The 23,621-nt window shown below is 43.0% G+C and overlaps 1 protein-coding gene across 4 annotated transcripts in view; it reads left to right on the top strand.

Annotated features, from left to right (window-relative positions):
* CADM4 (cell adhesion molecule 4) overlaps positions 1-23,621 on the top strand; it is a 384,618-nt gene that overhangs the window by 144,443 nt on the left and 216,554 nt on the right. Inside the window, exons 1-2 of one of the 4 annotated variants that reach the window (XM_056544049.1) lie at positions 12,644-12,679; positions 12,788-13,015. The exons of the other annotated variants lie outside the window; for them this stretch is intronic. Coding sequence (XP_056400024.1) covers positions 12,844-13,015 — 172 coding nt within the window. The 5' untranslated portion in view covers positions 12,644-12,679; positions 12,788-12,843. Of the gene's footprint in view, positions 1-12,643; positions 12,680-12,787; positions 13,016-23,621 lie in introns of those variants that run through there. 4 annotated transcript variants of the gene reach the window in all.

Genomic DNA, 23,621 nt, shown 5'->3' with positions numbered 1-23,621 from the left:
CAATTAGACACTAGAAAAGACCCAAAAGCTCATGCAAACCTCAGATCAGACATCTTAAAGGGGGTACTTCGGTGGAAAACCATTTTTTTTCATCAACTGGTGCAAGAAAGTTAAACAGGTTTGTAAATTACTTCTATTAAAAAATCTTAATCCTTCCAGGACTAATCAGCTACTGTGTACTGCAGAGGAAGTTCTTTTCTTCCTGAATTTCCTTTCTGTCTGACCACAGTGCTCTCTGCTGCCACCTCTGTCTATGTCAGGAACTGTCCAGAGTAGGAGCAAATCCCCATAGCATATCTCTCCTGCTCTGGACAGTTCCTGACATAGACAGAGGTGTCAGCAGAAAGCAATGCTGTCAGACAGAAAAGATATTCAAAAAGAAAAGAACTTCCTCTTCAGCATGCAGCAGCTGATAAGTACTGGAAGGATTAGGATTTTTAAATAGTCATTTACAAATCTGTTTAACTTTCTGGCACCAGTTGATTTAAATAAAATCTTTTCCTCTGGAGTACTCCTTTAATTCATTTAGACCCCAGATCAATTGTAAAAATTCGTATAAAGCCTAGATCTGATCTTTCAACTCATTGAGACCCCAGATCTGTTCCTTAAACTTATTCAAACCCCAGATATGATCCTTAAACTTATTCAGACCCTATATCCAATCCTTTAACTCATTTAGACTCCAGATCAGACCCCTAAATAGATTCAGACTCCTGATCAAATCCCTAAATACATTTCGACCCCAGATCAGATCCACAAACTCGCTCAGAATCCAATTCAGACCCCTAAAATTAATTCCGTTCCCAAGATGTCTCAAACCTAAATCTCATGCAGACTCCCAGACAAGACTCCTAAACACATTAAGACCCTTGAACAGACCCCGAAACCCATTCAAACCACGATCAGACACCTAAATGTATTTAGACCCCAGATCTAATGTCTTAACGCATCTAGAGCCCAGATCTGCTTGTTAAATACACTCAGAATCCAGATCAGACCTCTAAACTCCATTAGACACTAAATCAAATGTCTAAACTCAATGAAAGTCCCCGCCCCCTCAATGCATGTCTATGGGAGGGGGCGTAACAGTTGCCACGCCCCCTCCCATAGACTTGCATTGAGGGGTCATGGCCATGGCGTCACAAGTGGGGCGTGACATCACAAGACTACGGCGCTGCACCCGACGCTCTAAACAAATGCCGGATGCAGCAGGGTGATTGTGGGGGTCCCCAGTGGCGGGACTCCCATGATCAGACCTCTTATCCCCTATCTTTTGGATAGGGAATACGATGTCTAGGGGTGGAGTACCCCTTTAAGACTTTTGGCCACTATAAGCAGGGTATTTTTGTCTTTCGGGAAGGTCTCAGATGATGGAATTTATTATAGGTCCTGCATATCACTTGCTCTTGTTTTAGAATTTTTCTGGCTAATCCAACCTTACAACAAAACATACCTTTTCGTCACTGTATATAAGACGGTGGGATATCCTTAGACCCCCTCCTAGAACCTCTCACTCTTTGCCTTTCAGATTTCATGGTTGATAATCTGCACTGTTTTTACATAAAATTCATGGATCGTCTGTGATTTTAGTGTGACCGGGTGGCCCTGAAAAAATGTTTTGGTAAGGGATGGTTCCCCCCATATTATCATCTTTAGTCAGGAGTTCACAGTTGGGTATATGTCTCCTTTAAAGGGGTAAAAGGAGCGCCAGGAGCTTGTGATGTCATAGCCCCACCCCCTCATGATGTCACGCCCCACCCCCTCAATGCAAGTCTAAGGGTTTGTTCCAAAACGCTGAGCAGTGGAGTACCCCTTTAAGTCTTTAGTTATCCACAATTGAAGACGATGTCTTGCTTTGCCGTTCCTTTTTTTTTCCTGCAGGTATTCTCGACGCATTTCATTATGTAATCTCTAAGTACGGCTTCTTCTTCTTCATCCCCCCGGATAACGTGAAATCGACATGCAGCAAACTCTTCACTTTAAGTTTCCTCCACTACTTCATTTTATCTGTGTCATATTCTTATCCCTCCTGAACCTTCATTCCCTCCGACCCTGATTTATAATTCTCTCTTTTGCTTGTCTCTGTCTTTTTCATTTCTTTGTAAACTGCGTACCCCACTGGCTCCGGGGGGTAGTTGGGTGTACGTTGTTATCCCTGGACATCACAAATGGTGTGAAGGTCTTTTGATAGAAAGGAGTTAAGTGTATAAGCTGCCAGCTATAATGTGCAGTTACAGATCCATGATGCATTATTGATGCTGATTTTTAGCGCTGAAACATTTTTCTTTACTGGCTCCTCACAGCGAGCTCAGCGGGAATCCAAGCTCTTATCACATAGAGATCGCACATAGCAGAGGAATCACCTCTGGGGCCAATTCAGGAGGATACTTATTTCAGTGGTTAAAGAGGTGGTTAGGATTTCATCCACCAAAAAGTGGGTGGATAACAAATCAAAAACATTGCTCGTTCTAAGCCTTGTGACCTTGAGCGTACTCAAAGTAACTCCCTCACTCCCATACTGTACCCGATGCCAGTTATCCGAGAGGGAAAAGTAAGAGAAAGGGAGTGCCAATGTTGAGTGTATCATTCGCATTGCATTTAAGACTCTCCAAAGAGAAATCCCACCACACGTCCCGGCTGGCAATACGTGATTACAAACCTGGAGAATGTTTGTATGAGGATGCTTAGGAAGACCTGGGTGCCAACCAAAATGCCAGCATGACAAACTGAGTATTACTCCTGTAGACAGCCGTGGCAAATGTCGTTTTTTGTGCCCCACGTCCTCTGGGCTTTTTTTTTTATTTTCCGAGAGCTGGATCTAGGCCAGTGTTCTTACAGGGCCTGTGCTCAAGGGATTGTGACGTCTATTGTCAAATCCTTTTTGCAGTGCGCCCCACTGGCAGAGAAATAAGCTGGCAGAGAACGGAACCTTCTAAAAGTCATCGTGCTCCCAATAGTTGATGCCTGGCTCTGACGGAGTTTTCAGAATGCGTTTGGTTGCCAGAAGTAATCTCTTTTTATGTTTTTTTTGTCTTTGCTGGACACTTATTAGGATTTGCCTTTATCTTGTTAGTAACATTTTGTAAATGCCCTTTATTTTAATGTATTCAAATGTTTGTGATTTTTTTTAGAACCTAACTTGGCCCCAGGGCTTACAGTGGAGCATTGTAAACAGTTAGTCAGAGGCTGTCCTGCTAGGCCCTGTGAAGAAAAGGCTTTTAGGCCTAGTTGGCAACCAGTTTTATGCAAAAGCCAGCTACATTTAGTATCAGTTGCCAGAATCTAATCTGAATAGGATGTGGGTTGGATCATTGTGATCACGGAACTAGGTCGCATTCAGGAGGTTTTAACCCAATGACCTAAGTCTGTTTCTAGTCCATGCTGAGATGGAAATCATCTCCAAAATCCTAAATGCAAGCCAACAGAAGAGTATAATGTACGAAGCACTCCCCAGGCGGAATCTTCACTTGAACTCACAAAGTAAAAACTGCCACAGGAGAGCAGAGGGCTGTGCAGGTGTGGGGGAGGAGCAGGCAACGGCCGTATCGCGCACTACGCGCTTGCGTGATAACCATCATATAAGGGAGTCACACAACATCGTACAGCCACATGAGTACCTTGCTAACCAAGATTGCCCCGCACGTGAATTGGTCTCTGATGCCTTGATTGTCTCTATACAGACTGTATCTCCAAAATCCTGTTTCCTGTTCCAAGAAGAAGAATCATCTAGTCAGAAGAGAGAAATAGCTGAGCATGGACTCTTCTGCAAACACTTTGTTGGTATCTAGCTCGAGTAAGTGCATTGTGATCAACTTTAGCATATGCCTTTGGGGACCCAGGTGACTAGTCTTCACTGCAGGGAGCAGCCATCTGAAATTGTCGCAATCACTTGTTATGCGGGTCCTGGTGGCTTTTTAAAAGTATGACTTCTCTGAAACACATGAGCATTTCGGAGTGAATCATGGTGTGTTGGCATCTTACTGCCTGTGTCTCTCCCATGCTGCCTGTGGTTTTGGCAGTATGGGGGCGCATGACAGGTTTATTTTAATGCATTACTACGTATTAAGTAAAACAGTCAAAAAGATAAGAGACTCTGTTCAGTTATGTGTTTGTTGACAAATATATATGGCAAGGAAAAGTGTGAATTTTAGGATTAACATTTCTAAAAAAAAAATATGGCCATCCCAGGGGGAATCCCTGAAAACCTGGGATTGTCATTGAACCAGCTCCTTCATCATAATCCTACACAGAGCTCGCCAGTGTTGTATAATGCAAACCTACTTATACACCACTCCATAAACTCCCACATGCATGTAAAGAAACACACAAACCATTATCTGACTCAGACGTGCCGTATGTCGTGCCGTCTCAGACCATAAATCTTCTCGGCTTGATAGAAAGAGGGTACATAGCATGATTTCTGTCTCGAATTGTGCCTGAAAACTTATGAACATGCCATGCGCCACATTTATTATGCATTGTAGGCATTTCAAGCACTTCAAGAATTTATCCACAGGATAGGCCAAAAATATCTGAATGGTGGGGGACTGGGTATTGGACCCCCAACAATCAGAGTTTCAGTTATAACTGTCCCTTCATCTCTCCCTGTGTCACAGTCATTAGTGTCTCCTCATCTCCCCTCGTGTGTGTCTCTCTCTCTCCTCTTCTCCCACTGTGTGTCGGATATTACTGTTCACTCATCTCAGCCTATGTTTGTCATTTGTGCCCCTAATCTCCCTCCTGTGTGCCAGTTATTACTGTCCCCTCATCTCCCACTGTGTGTCAGTAAGTTATTACTGTCCCCTCATCTCCTCCCTGTCTTCCAGGTATGACTGTCCCCTCATCTCCCTGCTATGTGTCAGATATTACTGTCCCCTCGTCTCTCCCTGTGTGTCACAGTCATTAATGTCCACTTATCTCCATGAAATTCCTAGTTGCCACAGCGACCTGGCGTCCGAGATTTGTAAAGCCCTGGTGTATGCCATCTAATGTTGGTGGACCAAAAAGAGGCTAAGAGAATGGGAAAAGTGTTTATTAGAGAATACTAAAAGGCCCAAAAAGACCTTTTGGGCCTTTTTTGTATTTGTGGATGTGAATCAAATAGGTCACCCAGTGTTTCACAACCAAGGTGCCTCTATCTGTTGCAAAACTACAACTCCCGGCATGCCCAGACAGCCAAAGACAGGAGTGTGAACTCGGCCTTAAGCTGTCTCAATATAAACAGTATTGATAACTCTGTCTCAATGCATCCTATTGATGACATTAAGGGAAGAAATAGATGGGCATGTTGGATGTCAACAGTCTTTTTGTTCTTGGGAAGATAAGCCACCATCACAGTGTCTGGCATCAGCCATCTCCCATTTGCCCACTCAGATGGGGAGGAAGCCAAGCCATCTCGTAGCCTCTTGATGGACACTTCAGGAAGCTTATTTTCACAAGATGGACGAAGGGTTAGGCATGTTTGATGTCAACAGTCTTTTTGTTCTTTGGAAGACACACCACCATCAAAGAGTAGACAAGGGATAAAGCCGATGCCGTTGTGGGGATCAAGCAGACATTGCATGTAGGGATTTGAAGAGATAGACATCAGCCAAGCAAGTGTTTGGCCACCGGCCTGAAATGTACGACCATCTTAAGTCTTCGTTATATTTCAATTGATGAAAGGTTCCAACAAGACGGAAAACAAATGCAATGCCTAGAACTGTCCCGGGGAAATATGGCAAAATATAAAAAGTTAACCGGTTCACTGGACATGGAGGTAAAGGGAATAGTGAAGAATATATTCTTATAGGCCTTGATGTATTACAGTATGGTGCCCGATTCCATCTATGGCGGATGACCTTCACTTATCATCTCGGCCATCGCTGGTCGCCTTCCATTATAAACAATTTCAGAGCGTAGAGATGAGGACGATAAAAATCATAATGTTACATTAAATCCTCTGCGTAGAGTTTCCTTCATGGCAACATATGATAACCGGTGACAAAAGCCTCTCCCGGGTGTTGCCATTGTCACCGTCAGGGGCCCGCGAAGCATTGTCTCCCCACATCTTCAATCATGACATTGGCTTTCTACACCCGGGCCTGCCTTTCCCCCTGCGGGGTGGTATAATTTGATAGATAACGGCACCTGTTCTCGGTGACTTTTACATGTAGATACTTGATGTGTCACCAGTGTATTAAAGGACAAAGCCTTTTATTTATCTGTGTGAAGATGGCGCTTTTTGGCCGAGCTTAGCAAACATTAGCGGCCTGAATGGACCATTACAGCGTCCTGTTAAATGAAGTCTCCTATGATGCTCCGTCAGATGTTGAAGAGCGAAGCATCATGGGACTCTCTGTTCTGCAGAATTATTGGCATTTGGAAGATCTGGATAGTTGAGAATTACATCAGTGGCATATCGGAATGTCACCCGGTCCTAGAGGTATAGAGGCCTGATTGTGGCCGGCCCATAATGAGACCTTTGGGGGAATATATATATGGCTGTGAGTTAGTGAAATGATCCGTCATAGAGGTGTCATCTATATTGTCCTATTACTGTAATGTTACATGTACCATAGTATTACAATAGTGTTGGTGGTTGTAGTGCTCTATGTATAGAGTATAATAGAATTGTTTTATGTACATGTTGGAGGTTGTAGTGTTCTATGTATAGAGTATAATAGAATTGTATTATGGACATGTTGGTGGTTGTAGTGTCCTATGTATAGAGTATAATAGAATTGTATTATGATCATGTTGGAGGTTGTAGTGTTCTTTGTATAGAGTATAATAGAATTGTATTATGGACATGTTGGTGGTTGTAGTGTCCTATGTATAGAATATAATAGAATTGTATTATGATCATGTTGGAGGTTGTAGTGTTCTTTGTATAGAGTATAATAGAATTGTATTATGGACATGTTGGAGGTTGTAGTGTTCTTTGTATAGAGTATAATATGGCTAGTGTTGGGTTATATTGGGGGTTGTAGTGTTCTATGTCTAAAGCGGAGTTTCCCAACCAGTGTGCCTCCAGCTGTTGTAAAACTACAACTCCCAGCATGCCCAGACAGTCAAAGTCTGTCTGTGTATGCTGGAAGTTGTAGTTTTGAAACAGCTGGAGGCACCCTGGTTGGGAAACACTGGTCTAAAGTATGAAAACTGTATTATGGTCATGTTGGGGGTTATAGTACTCTATGTATAGAGTATAATAGAATTGTATTATGATTAGGTTAGAGGTTGTAGTGTCTTATAATATATAGAGTATAATATATTTTGGACCATGTCGTGTTGGAGGTTGTAGTGTTCTATGTATAAAGTATAAGAGAACTGTATTATGGTCATGTTCAGGGTTGTAGTACTCTATGTATTGAGTATAAAAAAATTGTATTATGGGTATGTTCAGTGGTTTGGTTATGTTGGCGGTTGTGTTGCTCAATGTATAGAGTATAAGAGAACTGTATTATGGTAATGTTGGGGGTTGTAGTGCTCTATGCAAAAAATATAAGATAATTGTATTATGGCAATGTTGGAGGTTGTAGGCATCTATGTATAGGCTGTAATAGCATTGTATTATGATCATGTTGGGGGTTGTATTTTTTGTGTAGAGTATAACAGAATTGTATTATAGTCACATTCAGTGGTCTGGTTATGTTGGAGGTTGTAGTGTCCGTAGTGTCCTATGTATAGAGTATAATAGAATTGTATTATGGTCATGTTGAAGGTTGTAGTGTCCTATGTGTAGAGTATAATAGAATTGTATTATGGTCATGTTGGGGGTTGTAGTGCTCAATGTATAGTGTATAATAGAATTGTGTAATGGTCATGTTGGATGTTGTTGTGTCCTATGTATAGAGTATATAAGAATTGTACTCTGGTGGTCTGAAGAAGCGCCCTCTGTGTTGGCGTGAAAGCGGCTTACCCGAGCTACGGGGACTTGGCGTCCAATTGTAACTTTTAACCCGCACCCGAATAAAGATTTCCTGGCACCGTAACCGTGAGTGGACCTCGTGAGTGCTCCCCTGTTTGTATCTTCATGCTGAAGAATTGTATTCTGGTCATGTCCATTGGATGGATTGTATTGAAAGTTGTATTTTTCTACGCGTAGCATATTATAAAATTGTATGATCATGTTCATTCGTCACTTCAATTGGAGGTTGTAGAGTTCTAAGTAGAGTATATTAGAACTGTATTATGGCCATATCCATTGGTCCCATCCTGTTGAGGGGATTGCTCCTTGTATAGGGTATAATAGAATTGCATTCTACCAGGTGATGCGCAGGTGATACCACTAGTGATCCTTAGTTCTATACTGTGCACCCCAACCCCCCCCCCCACCATAAAGATCTTATCGAAGTCAGTATCTACAATCGCTTAACTCTGGAGGACAATATTCCGGAAGACATGAAGGGTTAACTTTATCAAAGATCCCCCATGCTTTAATCATATTAATCCTGTCTTTTACAGAGTACGTTGCTTTGCAAATGATTGTCTAAATGGAGCTGGTGACCCATGAAAAGTAATTACATACGGCATCTCTCCATCACGCGCTGCGCCGCTTTTGGTCGTCAGTATGGGAATGGCCCCATAGGAAAGATGGAGGAGCTGGGGTACTGTTCCCTATAGGTTTCCCCCCTCCTTTTCTCCCGTCCTGAGCAGCTTTGAAGCCAAATCCTGGCTTTTGCGTTTGATGTATCTGCTTTTGTGGTGAGGGAGTGAGCAGAGCCTGCACAGCTATCTCTCGCTCCGGGGTAGGAAATGCTTTGAAGAGTGTGGGATTATTCCGTTTCTCCCTCTTGGGATGACGCAGAGTCCTGCGTAGTGAGGGCGAGGAAGATTTCAATTGCTGGATTACAGGCTCTGCTCCAGTTAAAGAGATTTTCTACTTCCCGAGGATTGCCACAATGTCATAGGAAAAGCATCCGGATTTGAGTTACTATCGGGTAGTTTGAGGACGTTGTAACCCAACTCGATGAGGAGAGATCCTCCTGTGGTGTCTTCATAAACCTTCTAATGTAGAGAGGAAACTGAAGCCCCATCTAATCTCTTGCTCACTAAGGACCTAGATAAACAACTGACTTACCTGAAGAGTACGTCCAGCTCACCAGAGTCCCTGAGGAATGGTCTCCTCCATTGGGTCAAGGCTCTGACACAATAGTAGACCTTTGGTCCAAAATGGCCTTATTTGTTGGTGACTTTAGAGCTTTAGCTCCAAAGAAACCACCAAATAAGGCCATTTTCTGAACTGATCTAATCTCTTGCTCACTAAGGACTTTATAAGACAATTGACTAACCTGAAGCGTACATCTAACCCACCAGACTCCCTGAGGAATCGGATCCTCCATTTGGTCCAGCTAAGATCAGGTCCGAAACCACCACATAAGGCCATTTTCTACCAAAGGTCTACTATTGTGTCAGAGTCGACCCAATGGAGGATCCCATTCCTCAGGGACTCTGGTGGGCTAAACATACTCTTCAAGTATGTTAATTGTCTTATGAAGTCTTTAGTGAGCTAAGATCAGGTCACCAGACTCTATTTGATCACAAATAACCCATTGGGTTTCATCAATGCCCAATCCAAAAAAATGGCCTTATTTGGTGGTGACTTTGGAGCTATAGCTCCAAAGTCGCCACCAAAATAAGGCCATTTTCTACCAAACGTCTATTATTGTGTCAGAGCCTGGCCCCAATGAAGAATCCCATTCCTCAGGGACTCTGGTGGGTAAGATGTACTCTTCAAGCATGTTAATTGTCTTATGAAGTCCTAGTATTCAAGAGCTAAGATCAGGTCACCAGGCTCTATTGATCACAAGTAACCCATTGGGTCTCATCAATGCCCAATCCTAAGTGTACAATGTGACTAAAAGGCGATGAGCACATGTTCTGTATAGATCAACATTGTCCCTCAGACTCATCTTTACTGGTAGGCCCAAGGTCTCCCCATTCTACTCTGCTTACCTGTATGCTTTAAGGAACGCCATGTAAGCACAAGGAAAACATACAAACTCCATGTAGATGCGGCCCTCTAAAGTTTCTAAACTTGGTACCCAGTGATGCCAAGCCACCTCCACCACTTTTTTGGTTCGTGTGAAGGATTATCGCCAAAACCCAGAGTGGAACAGTCACATATGAAAACTATAATGGAAAGATTCACACTTTCTTCTGTTTGTCGGTTCCCGTCTTGGTTTTGGCTGAAAATACTGATGTGTGATCCCGGCCTAAGGTTTTCCACAATAGAGCCGAAGGGAAAGTGTACAACTACTATATATCCTGATCCCATAGAGAAGGCAGCAGCAGTATATAGATAGAGCTGGAGGCGTATAACTACTTTATATCCTGATCCCATAGAGATAGCAGCAGCAGTATACAGATAGAGCTGGAGGGGAGGTGTATAACTACTATATAACCTGATCCCATAGAGATAGCAGCAGTAAAGAGATAGTGCTGGAAGGGGAGGTATATAACTATGTATCCTGTTTCCATAGAGATAGAGCTGAAGGAGAGGTGTATAACTACTATATATCCTGATCCCATAGATAGAGCTGGAGAGGAGGTATATAACTACTATTTATCCTGATCCCATAGAGATAGCAGCAGTATATAGATAGAGCTGGATGATAGGTCTACTACTATCATATATTCCTAATCCCATAGAGACAGCAGCAGCAGTATACAGTTAGAGCCGAAGGAGAGCCGTATAATTACTATATACAGTATCCAGATCCCATAGAGAGAGAGCAGAATGGGAGATGTATAACTACAATATATCCTGATCCCATAAAGATAGCAGCAGTATACAGATAGAGCTGGAGAGGAAGTGTATACAGGCTTAACCTAATATTCTAGTCTAGTGTATATAGCTTGAGAGTCTACTGAAAAATAATGTTAAAAAAAAATTGTAGCCAATGGAGTCACGATTGTTTTCTGCACAACTAGGTTTCGGAATATACATGACGCCCCGAGTGAGCGTCCACCACCGGTGTCCTCATTGGATTACGGTCGTGTGTCTTGTCGTATGCGGGATTTTCTTCCTGTTGGTCTAATGGTTCTCCCTCTTGATGGATGGAGCCATACACGCGGGTGACAACCTCTTTTATAACGCTCGCGGCCCGATTCCACTTACACGTCAAGCTGGCTGCTATAGTATATTATACGGACCTGCAATTTTTCACCTCATTTTGTACACACTACAGAGAATGAAGCCTGGGAGAGAAAAAATGACTGGAAAAGAACATAAAAAATGGAGAACGTTTCGCTGCGGCTGCATACTGGGCCCCCATTTGTTGTATTTAATACAGTGGCTGAATGGGATGAAATGGACACTCGGAGTTGGGACATATTACATACATTGGTATTTCGCAATCAGGGTGCCTCCAGCTGTTGCAAAACTACGACTCCCAGCATGCCCGGACAGCCAAAGGCTGTCCGGGTATGCTGAGAGTTGTAGTTTTGCAAGGTTGTGAAACATTATTTTTTTTAAATCAACTGGTGGCAGAAAGTTAAACCGATTTGTAAATTACTTCTATTAAAACATATTTACCCTTCCAGTACTTTTTAGCAGCTGTATGCTACAGAGGAAATTCTTTTCTTTTTGAATTTCTTTTTAGTCTTGTGCTCTCTGCTGACACCTGATGCCCGTATCAGGAACTGTCCAGAGCAGAGGAAAATCCCCATTGCAAACCTATGCTACGCTACGGGCATCAGGTGTCAGCAGAGAGCACTGGACAAGACAAAAAAGAAATTCAAAAAGAAAAGAATTTCCTCTGTAGCATACAGCTGCTAAAAAGTACTGGAAGGGTAAATATTTTTTAATAGAAGTCATTTACAAATCTGTTTTACCTTTCTGGCACCAGTTGATTTAAAAAAAAAAAAAAATACCGTAATAATAATAATAATAATAATAATTTTTTCGCACCTGAGTACCCCTTTAATTATGACCTACAGCAGTGTTTTCCAACCAGGGCGCCTTCAGCTGTTGCAGAACTACAATTCCCAGCATGCCCTGACAGCCAGAGGCTGTCCGAGCATGCTGGGAGTTGTAGTTTTGCAAGGTTGTGGAACCTAATTATGACCTACAACATTGTTTCCCCCTACCACTGTGCCTCCAGCTGTTGCAAAACAGCCTTTGGCTGTCGGGGCATGCTGGGAGTTGTAGTTTTGCAACAGCTGGAGGCACCCCTGTTGGGAAACCCTGACATGCATCCAGGTCGGCATCTTTTCATTACTGTCAGAAGGGAAATATTGACTCCGGCAATTGTAGAGGAATCTAATAAAAGTGTCCCTGACGTGCGTAGCCGTGTAGATTAATAAAGCTCATCATTTATGGTCTCCAGGCAGTACCGTGTGTATGGAGCGTTCATGAATGCGTCCTCCCTCCCCCCGATGTGACCATGTGGTAGGATGTACAATATATTCCGAAAGTCTTCAGACCCCTTCCCTTTTTTCACTTTTTTTTTTTATGTTGCCCCTTGTACGGAAATAAAATAAAAGTTCCCACATCATTCTGTACTCAATACCCCATAATGAGAAAGTAAAAAACCATAGGGGGTAATTTATCAAAACTTATGCAGAGGAAATGGTGTCCTGTTGCCCATAGCAACCAATCAGATCGCTGCTTTCATTTTTGAAAAGGCCTCTGCAAAATGAAAGCAGCGATCTGATTGGTTGCTATGGGCAACTCAGCAACTTTTCCTCTGCAGAGGTCTCAATAAATCTCCCCCCTATGATATTGTTTGAAATGTTTGATTATTTATTGAAAAGGAAAAACTGTAATATTGGACTGACATAAGTATTCATACCCTTTACTCAGGACATACTGTAGTTGAAGCCCCTTTGGCAGTGATTCCAGCCTCCAGTTTGTTGGGGATGAGGCCACAAGGTTTATACCTGGATTTGGGGATTTTCTGCCATTCTTCTCTGCCGATCCTCTCAAGCTCTGTCAGGTTTGATGGGACTGTCGGTGGAAGCCATTTTCAGATGTTCCAGTGGGTTCAACCAGGTGGTTGTGTGAGCTCACAAACCACAATGGTCAGCGTGGGTAAGTAATATGGTCCGGACTGCAGCCTCCCAATCAAATAGACAGCAAATGGGGATCGACTTCCAGAGGATGACGGGTCTCCACGGCTCTGACCAAGGACGGACACATCAGGTGAGCAAAAAGGGATTTTATTGGGATAATGCAACGCGTTTCACCACGCTTGCGCGGCTCCAGCAGGCCTGGTGAAGCCGCGCAAGCGCGGTGAAACGCGTTGCATTATCCCAATAAAATCACTTTTTACTCACCTGACGTGTCCGTCCTTGGTCAGTGCCGTGGAGACCCGTCATCCTCTTGAAATTGATCCCCATTTGCTTAGGGTCATTGTCTTGGTGGATGGTGAATCTTCGGCCCAGTCTGAGGTCTAAAGGATACTGGATCAGGTTTTTATTAGGAATATCTCTCAGCTTCAGCTTTTCCTCAACCCTGATCAGCCTCTTTGTCCCCACATCATGTTGCCACCATCATCATGCTTCACTGTAGGGAACTTATTGGGCAGGTGATGGGCCGCGCCTGGATTCCTCCAGACACGACACTTAGAATTGAGGCCAAAAAGTTCAATCTTGGTTTCATCAGACCAAAGATTCTTGTTTCTCATAGTCTGAGAGTCCTTTTGGTGCTTTTTTGCAAACTCCAGGTTTCATTCATGTGTCTTACTAAGGAGAGGCTTCTTTCTGGCCACTTTACCATAAAGCCCAGATTGGTGGAGGCTGCGGTGATGGTTCTGGACCTTCTGGAAGTCTCTTCCACCTACACAGAATCTTTTGAGCTCAGCCAGAGTGATAATTGGGTTCTTGGTCACCTCTCATATCAAGGCCCTTCTCCCCCGAGAGAAATGGAAGGAGCCAGAGCTAAATATCAAGTTTTATAGTAAATTTTGTTTTTCCTTTTTAATAAATTAGCAAAAAAATTGAGCACAGAATGATGGGGGTAAAACTAAATATTTTTCTGTAACATAACAAAATGTGAAAAAAATTGAAAGGATGTGAAAACTTTACAAATGTATTGTAACCAGTCTGAATAGAGAGAGCAGGTGGTGTTGGCCCCCAAGATGACACATTCTCCTTGTTCCCCTCTTGTAATATTGCCGTAAAGGGGTACTCCGCCCCTAGACATCTTATCCCCTATCGAAAGGATAGGGGATAAGATGTCAGGTCGCAGGGGTCCTGCCGCTGGGGACCCCCGGGATCTCGGCTGCAGGACCCACCTGTTGCGGCTTCCGGAAACGCTGGAGGCTTCGGCTCCTGACCACGGTGACGTGAGATCGTGATGTCACGACTCTGCCCCTGTGTGATGTCACGCCCCGCCCCTCAATGCAAGTCTATGGGAGGGGGCGTGAAAGCCGTCACGCCCCCTCCCATAGACTTGCATTGAGGGGGCGTGGTGTGATGTCCCACGGGGCGGAGTCGTTACGTCACGATCTCACATCACCGTGGTCATGAGGCATTAGGATGAGAGCCTCCAGCACTGCCGGAAGCCGCAACAGGTGGGTGCTGCAGCCGAGATCCCGGGGGTCCCCAGCGGCGGGACCCTCACAATCTGACATCTTATCCCCTATCCTTTCAATAGGGGATAAGATGTCTAGGGGTGGAGTACCCCTTTAATTCCGAAGATCATCCTGTCTATTAGCCTCACGTCTAGTGGATAATTCCATATGGCGGCACACTGTGTCCCTTTATATGGTATAAAGTCCCTGAACATGAGCCCTTACAGTCTTACTAGGCAGGGGCGCCATTCTAGACTTTACGGAACCTAAATAACATATCTTGTTGGAGCTGTAGGGATGTCTATCAAACAATGAGATCAGCGGGGCTGGACCACGAAACAGGGCAGCTCTTCAAATAGGAAATTTCTTCAATTCGTTCCGAAGAAAAGAAAACTCTTTGCCTTTTTTGCTGGTTCTTGCATGGGGCAGTTTAAGGACTATATTAAAAGCATTTATGTTAATCTAACACTAGGAGACCAGATTATACAAAACTACAGTAAGTGTTTTAAATTATAGATTTCCAGTGGCAAATACCGGCACAGATAAAATTACCAATACATTGTCCCTGGGAAGACCATGTAATGTTAACATAGTATTCCTGCACCGGCTCGAAGCCCCGGCAGGCGGCGGAGGAAGAATAACCTGCCATTATAGTCTTCTATGGGGATTTTTGTACTGGAATAAAGGCTGGTATTACAAATTGTGAAGCAAGACGACGAGAGACTTCAGGGGGGAAAAAAAATCATAATAAACTATTGTCGGGTTACAGATCTGTGAATAGAAAGTCTAAGGAGGTGGCAGCGGGTAATACATTTGTATTGCTTTCAACCGTGTGATCACTATAGGGTTAAAAGTAAAAAAAAAATAAAAAAAATAAATGAAGAGGGCTTTGTCCAGAAATGGCACCACACTTGTTCTAAGGTTGTGTGTGGTATTACAACTCTGCTCCCTTCACTTCAGTGGAACTGAGCTGCAATACCGCACACAACCTGAGGACATAAGTGGTGCTGTTAAGTGCTTCTGAAGTGAACTTAGATTGTTTTAGATTGTTGTTTTGCAACAGCTGAAAGAGCGCTGGTTGGGAGACAATGCTATAGGGGTTAGTTGCTAAATTTATATTCTCATAACATTATAGAATTCAAGATCTCTGCTTCCTGTCAGTGGCCAGAGTATAAAAACTAATACCACTTATAGCTGATGGCTGCCTTTAAATGGGCACTATAATTAAAACAAATTTTTGGTAAATAAAAAACCTTTCTAATGTACTTTGTTGAGAAAAAAAAAAGAGTTTTCTATGTTTTATTTGTGTTTAAAAAAGCTGCCACTAGGTGTATCCCTACTAGTCCAGAGCACATTTCCCCCCATCTCTTGCACAGACTCTGGACTCCTGCTGGTCTGGCAGAAGTCCAAAATCAGGAAATGCAGCCTGGAGTGCTGAGGGGTGTGTGTGTGTGTGTGTGCAGCCTTAGCCAATCATAGCTCATCTCACACTGAACTGCTCTGGGCTGTGTTTAGCAGAGTGAGGGAGGAAGTTCTCCCCTGTATGGCTTCAGATGATGTCACACCTGCTGGGGAACGCCACTTTTCAGTCTGTGAATCTGATTGAGACTGAGCAGAAAATACAGAGCAATATCAATGTAGAAAACTAATAAAATAATAAAAATAAAGGCCGGGGGTGGTTTATCATGATGGGGGCAGTGAACTGGATTTTAAAATTTAACAAGATCATGAGAGGTACTCTTTAATTTCATATTCCTTCTGTTTCACCTATGAGTGAAGGTTTACATATGACGGAGGGGGTCAGATATGACAGTAACAGTTAACATGTGATGGAGGAGTCATATATTATGGAGGGAATCACATATGACGGAGGGGTCGCATGATAAATGGGTACTTATGTATGTTGCTTTGAAACCATCCCTGAAAGGAACACCAGATATGGTAGATACGTGGCACCCATCGTCCCCTTTGGCACTCCATAAGCTGAAATGTGGTGCGGCGCCAGACCTATTAACTCACTGAACAAAAAAAAAACTCTGCAATGAACATCTCCCATACCTGTGGTCTCCAAACTGTGGCCCTCCAGATGTTGCAAAACTACAACTCCCAGCATGCCTGGACAGCCATCGGCTGTCCAGGCATGCTGGGAGTTGTAGTTTTGCAACATCTGGAGGTCTACAGTTTGGAGACAACTGTTTATCCAAGTTCGAAACCGTAGAACTTCAGTAAATATTCGGATTTGTTTCCTTGGCTGAAGTTCTTCTTGTACTAAAATTTGGAAATGCCTGTCGTGCAGAAGATCACCGCGCCAGCCTTGACTTACACCATCATCATTACAAAATCCACAGTTGAAATGTACTCAGAAGACGACTGCCCGTGACCCCCGCCGGCTGCGAATTGTCAGTCAATGGCAATCAAGCTGCCATGTTGTCATCCATGTTGACAGCAAAATAAAAAAATTTAAAAAATCACTTAAGAGAAGAGTATGTGGTGGCCCAGTATGGGAGATGTTACCCCGTACCCTTGCTATCCTGTCAGGCAGCGTCCTTCAGTGTCCCCAGGGCCCCTTGTACCTGTTTCCCAACCCCCCTGTACATATGTTCTGCAGTGTATTGTATTATAAAATGGGAGTTATGTCATGTGATTGTTACCCAGGAGGTATAAGTGACCAGGTGATCCCAAGAGTGACCTATGGGCTCCCTGCTAGTCTCCCCATATAAGCCCTGGGTTGAGCTTCTCTCTCTTCGGCTGAGGTCCAGTGCAGTCGCCTAGTGTGTGTGTCCAGAGTAGTGGAGACCTCAAAGTCAAGTCCTGCAGCCACCATCAAGTCAAGTAAGATAAAGTCACAGCTTTATGAGTCAAGTCAAGTCAGTCCCTGTCATCTGTCAAGTCACCGAGGTCTGCATTCAATTGTCCATCAGTCCTACTACAAGCCCTTAAGGTCTCTGCATCACCTCCTTGGGTCCTGGCTGAACTGTATAGACTTTACCATCTGTCTACCCTCAGTAAAGCTACCGTTGTCCGTAACTTGGCATTGGAGTCTTTATTGCCCTCGTGCCTAGCCCAGGATCCGGCTAAACCACGCCCTGGTGTCATGAATACAAGGGGTTAATGCCATCTACCCCGAGGGTAACAACATCTGCCCTCATCACACCCCGCTACTACAAGTAAAGATAACAAAATCTCAATGGCGATTGACACCAACGAGGTTAAAAAAAAAAAAAAAAAAACGGCAGATCCGCCGTCAACCCTTGATGGAGTCGGCTGTCAAGTTTTTTTCGGAAAAGCCCTGACATGTATATTTGCGGGTGTCACAAAGTGCTCGCTTCAATCGTAGCACTTTTGTTTGCCGCCTATAATTTTCCTTTAAGCAGGGTCCACTTCCTTTTTGACAAGCCGGAGTTATATATTTTTTTTATTATTTATTTTTATAAAAATAAAATTTCCGGGATGATACGAAGAAGAGCCTGAGCGCAATAATATATTTTTTTTCCCCGTTCCGGCATGACATCTTTCCCCTCCTGCAATAAGATGTCAGACGGAGATTAATTCTCATCTATTAACAATAATTAATTGCTTATGCGACACACCAAGGCCATTAGGGGGTTTATCCAATAAGGCTATATGATTAAAAGCTGCAGGATAAATATTTTTAGTAGGATTTGCGCTGGTATAAAAGTTTTATTAGCGTTTCGAGACAGGGTGCGCAGAGACGGAATGAGGCAGTACAAGGCAAACAACCCGCTTAATTGACAATTTATCACCCAGCCGTTTCAGGCCTTCACGTTCTCCACGCCCTGCAATGGCTCCGGAGTTTAACCCGAAAAAAAAAAAATTGTCGGAAAGCGCAAAGTTTCCGATGGTCAGGAAAATGTAAGGGACGGTGGGGCAGATAAATGACAAAAATGTCTTAGGAGAGACATTTGTCCATTTGGGTCATTCAGGCCGGGAATTGCGGTCATAATACGGATGCAAAAATCTTACTTAACCTGGGTGCCTCCTGCCATTGCAAAGCTACAACTCCCAGCATGCGCAGACAGCCATGGGCCTTGTAGTTTTGCTACTGTTGGAGACACCACTGGTTGGGAAACACTGGGGTAAGGTTATATTCACGCCCTGATGTTTTTTGTTTTTTTTTTTACAATTTTTCACTAACTTTAAATCTGCTTCTGGCTTTGGCGTAAGAAACTTTAAGGAGTTACTCCGAGGGAGTCAACTTATCCATTATCCACAGGATATGCCCCCAGAAATCTCCTGTACAGGGCCTAGCAATTGGCCTGCCTTTGAGATGATAGGGAGTGACTGCCTGCTCAGCCATTCACCAGCTGGGGCAAGGGTCCCGTCTGAGCTGGTGATTGGCTGAATGGGCCATCACTGCCTGTGACCGTGGGGGCCAGAGCACTCCAGGTGAGATGCTTGGCTTCGCTGGGACCCCCCAATATCTTCTATACAGGGCTAGCAACTCACCTGTCCTTGCAGCGCATAGGTCCCCACCTTTTGAGATGAGCGGGAGCGATGGCTCACTGAGCCAATCACCAGCTGAGACAGGGGTCCCATCTCAGCCGGTGACTGGTTGAGCAGGACATCACTGCTGCTTTTCTCCAAACCTGGGGGTCAGAGTACTCCAGGTGAATTGCTTGGCTTCGCTAGGACTCCCTAAGATCTCCTATACAGGGCCTAGCAACCTGTCCTCACAGCGCAGAGGCCCTCAGGGTAAGTTGCTTGTCCTCAGCAGTCGGAACCCCATGATCAGACACTTATTCCCTATCCTATAGGGGATGAATTAAAGGGGTAGTCCAGGAAAAAACTTTTTTTTTTTATATATATATATATATATCAACTGGCTCCAGATTTAAACAGATTAAACAGATTTGTAAATTACTTCTATTAAAAAATCTTAATCCTTTCAGTACTTATGAGCTTCTGAAGTTAAGGTTATTCTTTTCTGTCTAAATCCTCTCTAATGACACCTGTCTCTGGAAACGCTCAGTTTAGAAGAGGTTTGCTATGGGGATTTGCTTCTAAACTGGGCGTTTCCCGAGACATGTGTCATCAGAGAGGATTTAGACAGAAAAGAACAACCTTAACTTCAGAAGTTCATAAGTACTGAAAGAATTAAGATTTTTTAATAGAAGTAATTTACAAATTTGTTTAACTTTCTGCCTCAGAAAATGATGGCCATTATTTTGCTCAAAAATGGTGAAGAGTTTTATATATTTGGCACAAAAAGAAATCCAACATTCTTACCAAAACTGGTGACAGAAGTCCATGCTTTTAGATTTGGTTCACACAGAGTAATTCGCTCAGAATTTTGCAGCCAAAAACCAAGCGTGGGACCAAAACACAGAAAAAAGTGCAAACCTTTTCATTATAGTTTTTCTCTGTGTTGGTTCCACTCCTGGTTTTGGTTAAAAAATACCAAAATACTATGTGCGAATCTTGCCTAAAGGCAGATTATCAGGTGAATTAACTTTCTAAGGAATCAGCCGATGAGCGGGCAAACTTTTGTCCGTCGGCTGATCGCATCTTTTGTAAAACCAATAATATCACCCTGTGTATGGCAGATGATGAGGAATTTAATGGGCCACGCAAACTATCCAGTGTTTGAACAGCGAACACCGAGATCTGCAGCTTGTTGGCCTGATAGGGCCCCACATAAGAGAACATAGTTCCATATTTAGAGAACAGGGAAGTAACTATAGGGACAGCAGGAGAAGTTGCACCTAATGTCACCCTAAAAATATACTATAAATACAAAATAATGGGTGTGTTCCTAACACACAATGGTTGCACCGGGGCCAAGGAAATCCGGGTTGCACCTTTGGTGAGTCCTCCTGTAGAAGTTCCTCCTCAGTTAGCAAACGGTCAGGGAATGTACCAGTTATGGACCAGCAAAACTGCTCGTGTCTTCCATCCTAAAGTGTCCTCCAAAATGGAATCTTCAAGCTTGTTGTCAATGATAAACTTTATAATATTTTTTTTTACAAGGTCTATCTTGACCAAATAACCAACCTTCAAAAATGTTGTCTTCTTACTCTCTACTTGACTTTACTACCCAACTACCCATTTGTTACCGCCACTATTCAAATGCTTATGTCACTTATATTCTTGTATAGGCCTTATGGTAGTCAGTAGATTATATAGTCAGTAGATTATATATTATGGAAAAAGAGTCCAGCACAACATTTTAAAGGAAATTTTATTTTTGTTTTTGGCTTTTGATAGGGCTACGCTAGAATAGCTTCGCGCTTGCATCGCATTCTCCTGATAACCGGCGGAAACGCATCTGGTAACCATGACATTGTAGCGAAATCTAACTGGACCTCTGTGGGTTGCAATGTTTTAGTCTGACTACTGTGTGGGTGTTGCATGTTCTTGTGTAGCTCTTATGTTTCCGAATGACTAGGAATCGCATCTACTGAGGTTTATCGAATCACTCGCCATATGTCCATATTACCATTTCCGCAGTACAAACAAAGTAATGAAAAGGTATAATATGCTTTATGAAAAAGCAATAAGCACGTTACATCACAGCACTTGCCACAAAGCAGTAAGCTATCCATTGTCGTAGATCGGAATGGCAACCTCCAATCAGCGGAGGGTTGATGTTGTAGAAGTAATGTAAGTTACTGTATAATACTCGTTTATCGCTCTCGAGACATAAAAGGGAACCTCGTGAATGGCGCCTGAACAGAAAGGCTTTCATGTTTTCTCTTACGTTCGGCTTTAATCAGTGCTCAGCAATGTACTTTGATTATATCATTAGTATAGTCGTCTTGGGTTAAAAATGGTGAAGTGTAAAAAGGAAGACGACTGGAGATAAACTTGTCTCAACTAAAAACTAAAACGACTTTGTCTTATTGGGTGTTGTGTAAACTGGAATTAAAACAAAGATTGAGTTTAAAGGGGATATCCAGGAATAGAAAAACAGAGCTAATTTCTTTTAAAATCCGCTCCACGTCTGTCCACATGATGTGTGTGGTATTACAACTTGGCTTCATTTCAATGGAACTGAGTTGCATAACCACACCCAACCTGGACAGATAGAAGGTATGAAGGGGGGGGGGGGGGGGGGGGGGTGGGCACAGTATATCTTAGCTGCCAGCTACATTTCACACATTAGATTTCCATGGGCGGTATCACTCATCTGGCCTCTCTGAAGCTGGAAGAAGCACGTACCAATAATGCGAAACAGCTAGCATTCACCTCTGTGTGGTCCACACCTTTTGGTTATCCCTTCCCGTGACATCCATGCCTCGCATATGTAGACGTCCATTGTGGTGAGTGTTTACCTACCGCTTCTATTAATGGCTTTTGATGACTTATGCTAAATGTGAGTCCATCTAGTTTGTCTGTGCATCCAACCTTGCCTTTTGTGACGCAGTCCACCTGTTTGGAAAATTATCTCAAGTATTATCTTCTGTTCATCCTTTCGAGTCCATTGTTGGTTCAGAATCTAGATATACCAATAGCTCTACTAATACTCCGGTGGGCAAGTTTGAAATTTTCAGTTCCTAGGTTCCAGTAGTAAAAAAAAAAAAAAAAAAAAATTTGAGCGTTTAATTTCAAAAGCCAGGATGGCTTTTATATTAAATGTAGGAAATGTAAAATTTCCTAAAGATGGTAACCGCTTAGGTCGAGGAATGGAATTACAGTAATAGAGGTCAGCAATGGAGGAGCATATAAAAATGGCCACAATGCTAAGAATCAGAGGTGATCTGTTCGTGTCCGCCGAGGGCTGAATTTAACACTTGTTGTGGTCATTGCCTTTGGCCATTAGTACTTTGCTACTACTTAATATGTCCGTACATTTTTAATGAATGTCAGTCAAACCAGTGAACGGGCGAAACGGCTAATGTTTATGGAGGATCTGCCAACTCTTGACTGATGTTGAGGCAAAGAAGGAGTGGGCATTTGGGTTTCAACATGCTCCCATAGTTCTCTGACAGAAGCTTATTCCCCTCTCTCTATTAAAGGGGTACTGCGATGGAAAAACAAAAACAAAACAATTTCATATCAACTGGTTCCAGAAAGTTAAACAGATTAGTAAATTACCTCTATTGTAAAAAAATGTATCCTTCCAGTACTTATCAGCTGCTGTATACTACAGAGGAAGTTGTGTAGTTCTTTTTGGCCTGACGACAGTGCTCTTTGCTGACACCTCTGTCCGTGTCAGGAACTGCCCAGAGTAGGAGCAAATCCCCATAGCAAACCTCTCCTGCTCTGGACAGTTCCTTACATGGACAGAGGTGTCAGCAGAGAGCACTGTGGTTAAAAAGAAACAAACAAATCCATTTCTGTAGTATACAGCAGCTAATAAGTACTGGAAGGTTTAAGATTTTTTATCAGAAGTAATTTACAAATCTGTATAAGTTTCTGGTACCAGATGAGATGAATTTTTTTTTTCACACCGGAGTACCCCTTTAAGGTTACATGCACACTTGGCCGGCTGAGCATACAAGTCTTTGGGGGGGGGATTATAATTAATAGCTGTCAAAATGGCATTCGGCATCCAATCTAATGTGTCTGGCCAGCCTTACAGTATCATCTCTTAATCCTGAGTCCCCATTTTGGGATTTCAAGTGCCATGTGACATTTGTTATGTAATTGTTTTGTCTAAAAAAAAATAAGGAAATTGTGTTAATCAGACAAACCAAACAAGTCAGATTGGTTTCAGAGCTAGGACCTCTTTGACCCCAAGAATTATTGTCCTCCTTTTCCCATTCGCGGTGGAGCCTTGGCCCGGCCTAATGGCATCTAACATGTTCTCGAGAAGCTCATGAAGGAGTATTAAGTAATAGTGAGCTGTCTAAGAGGTCATATGGATCGATGTAAGAGCATTACTGTTATTTATCAATGATCTGTAGAAAAACATGGGACTTACTGAGGAATTTATTGATAGGATTACGGAGAACATGCTAATAAGGACTACGAATGAGCAAAGTTCATAGCATTGAGCTTCAGTGGAGCATCTGGACTGATCCACTGTTCATATCTTTATTATATAGCATATATATTGCTCAAGACCAGCATGCGGAACATGTCAAGTTGTTTATTCCTTGAACATGTAAACGCCACTGAAGGTGGATTTACGCGCCTCACAAGTAATAAAAACTACACATG

Source organism: Hyla sarda, chromosome 10, assembly GCF_029499605.1.
Source record: "Hyla sarda isolate aHylSar1 chromosome 10, aHylSar1.hap1, whole genome shotgun sequence".
In the NCBI taxonomy this organism is placed as follows: domain Eukaryota; kingdom Metazoa; phylum Chordata; class Amphibia; order Anura; family Hylidae; genus Hyla; species Hyla sarda.
Note: the sequence above shows the minus strand (reverse complement) of the source record. Positions and strands in the feature narration are given on the sequence as shown.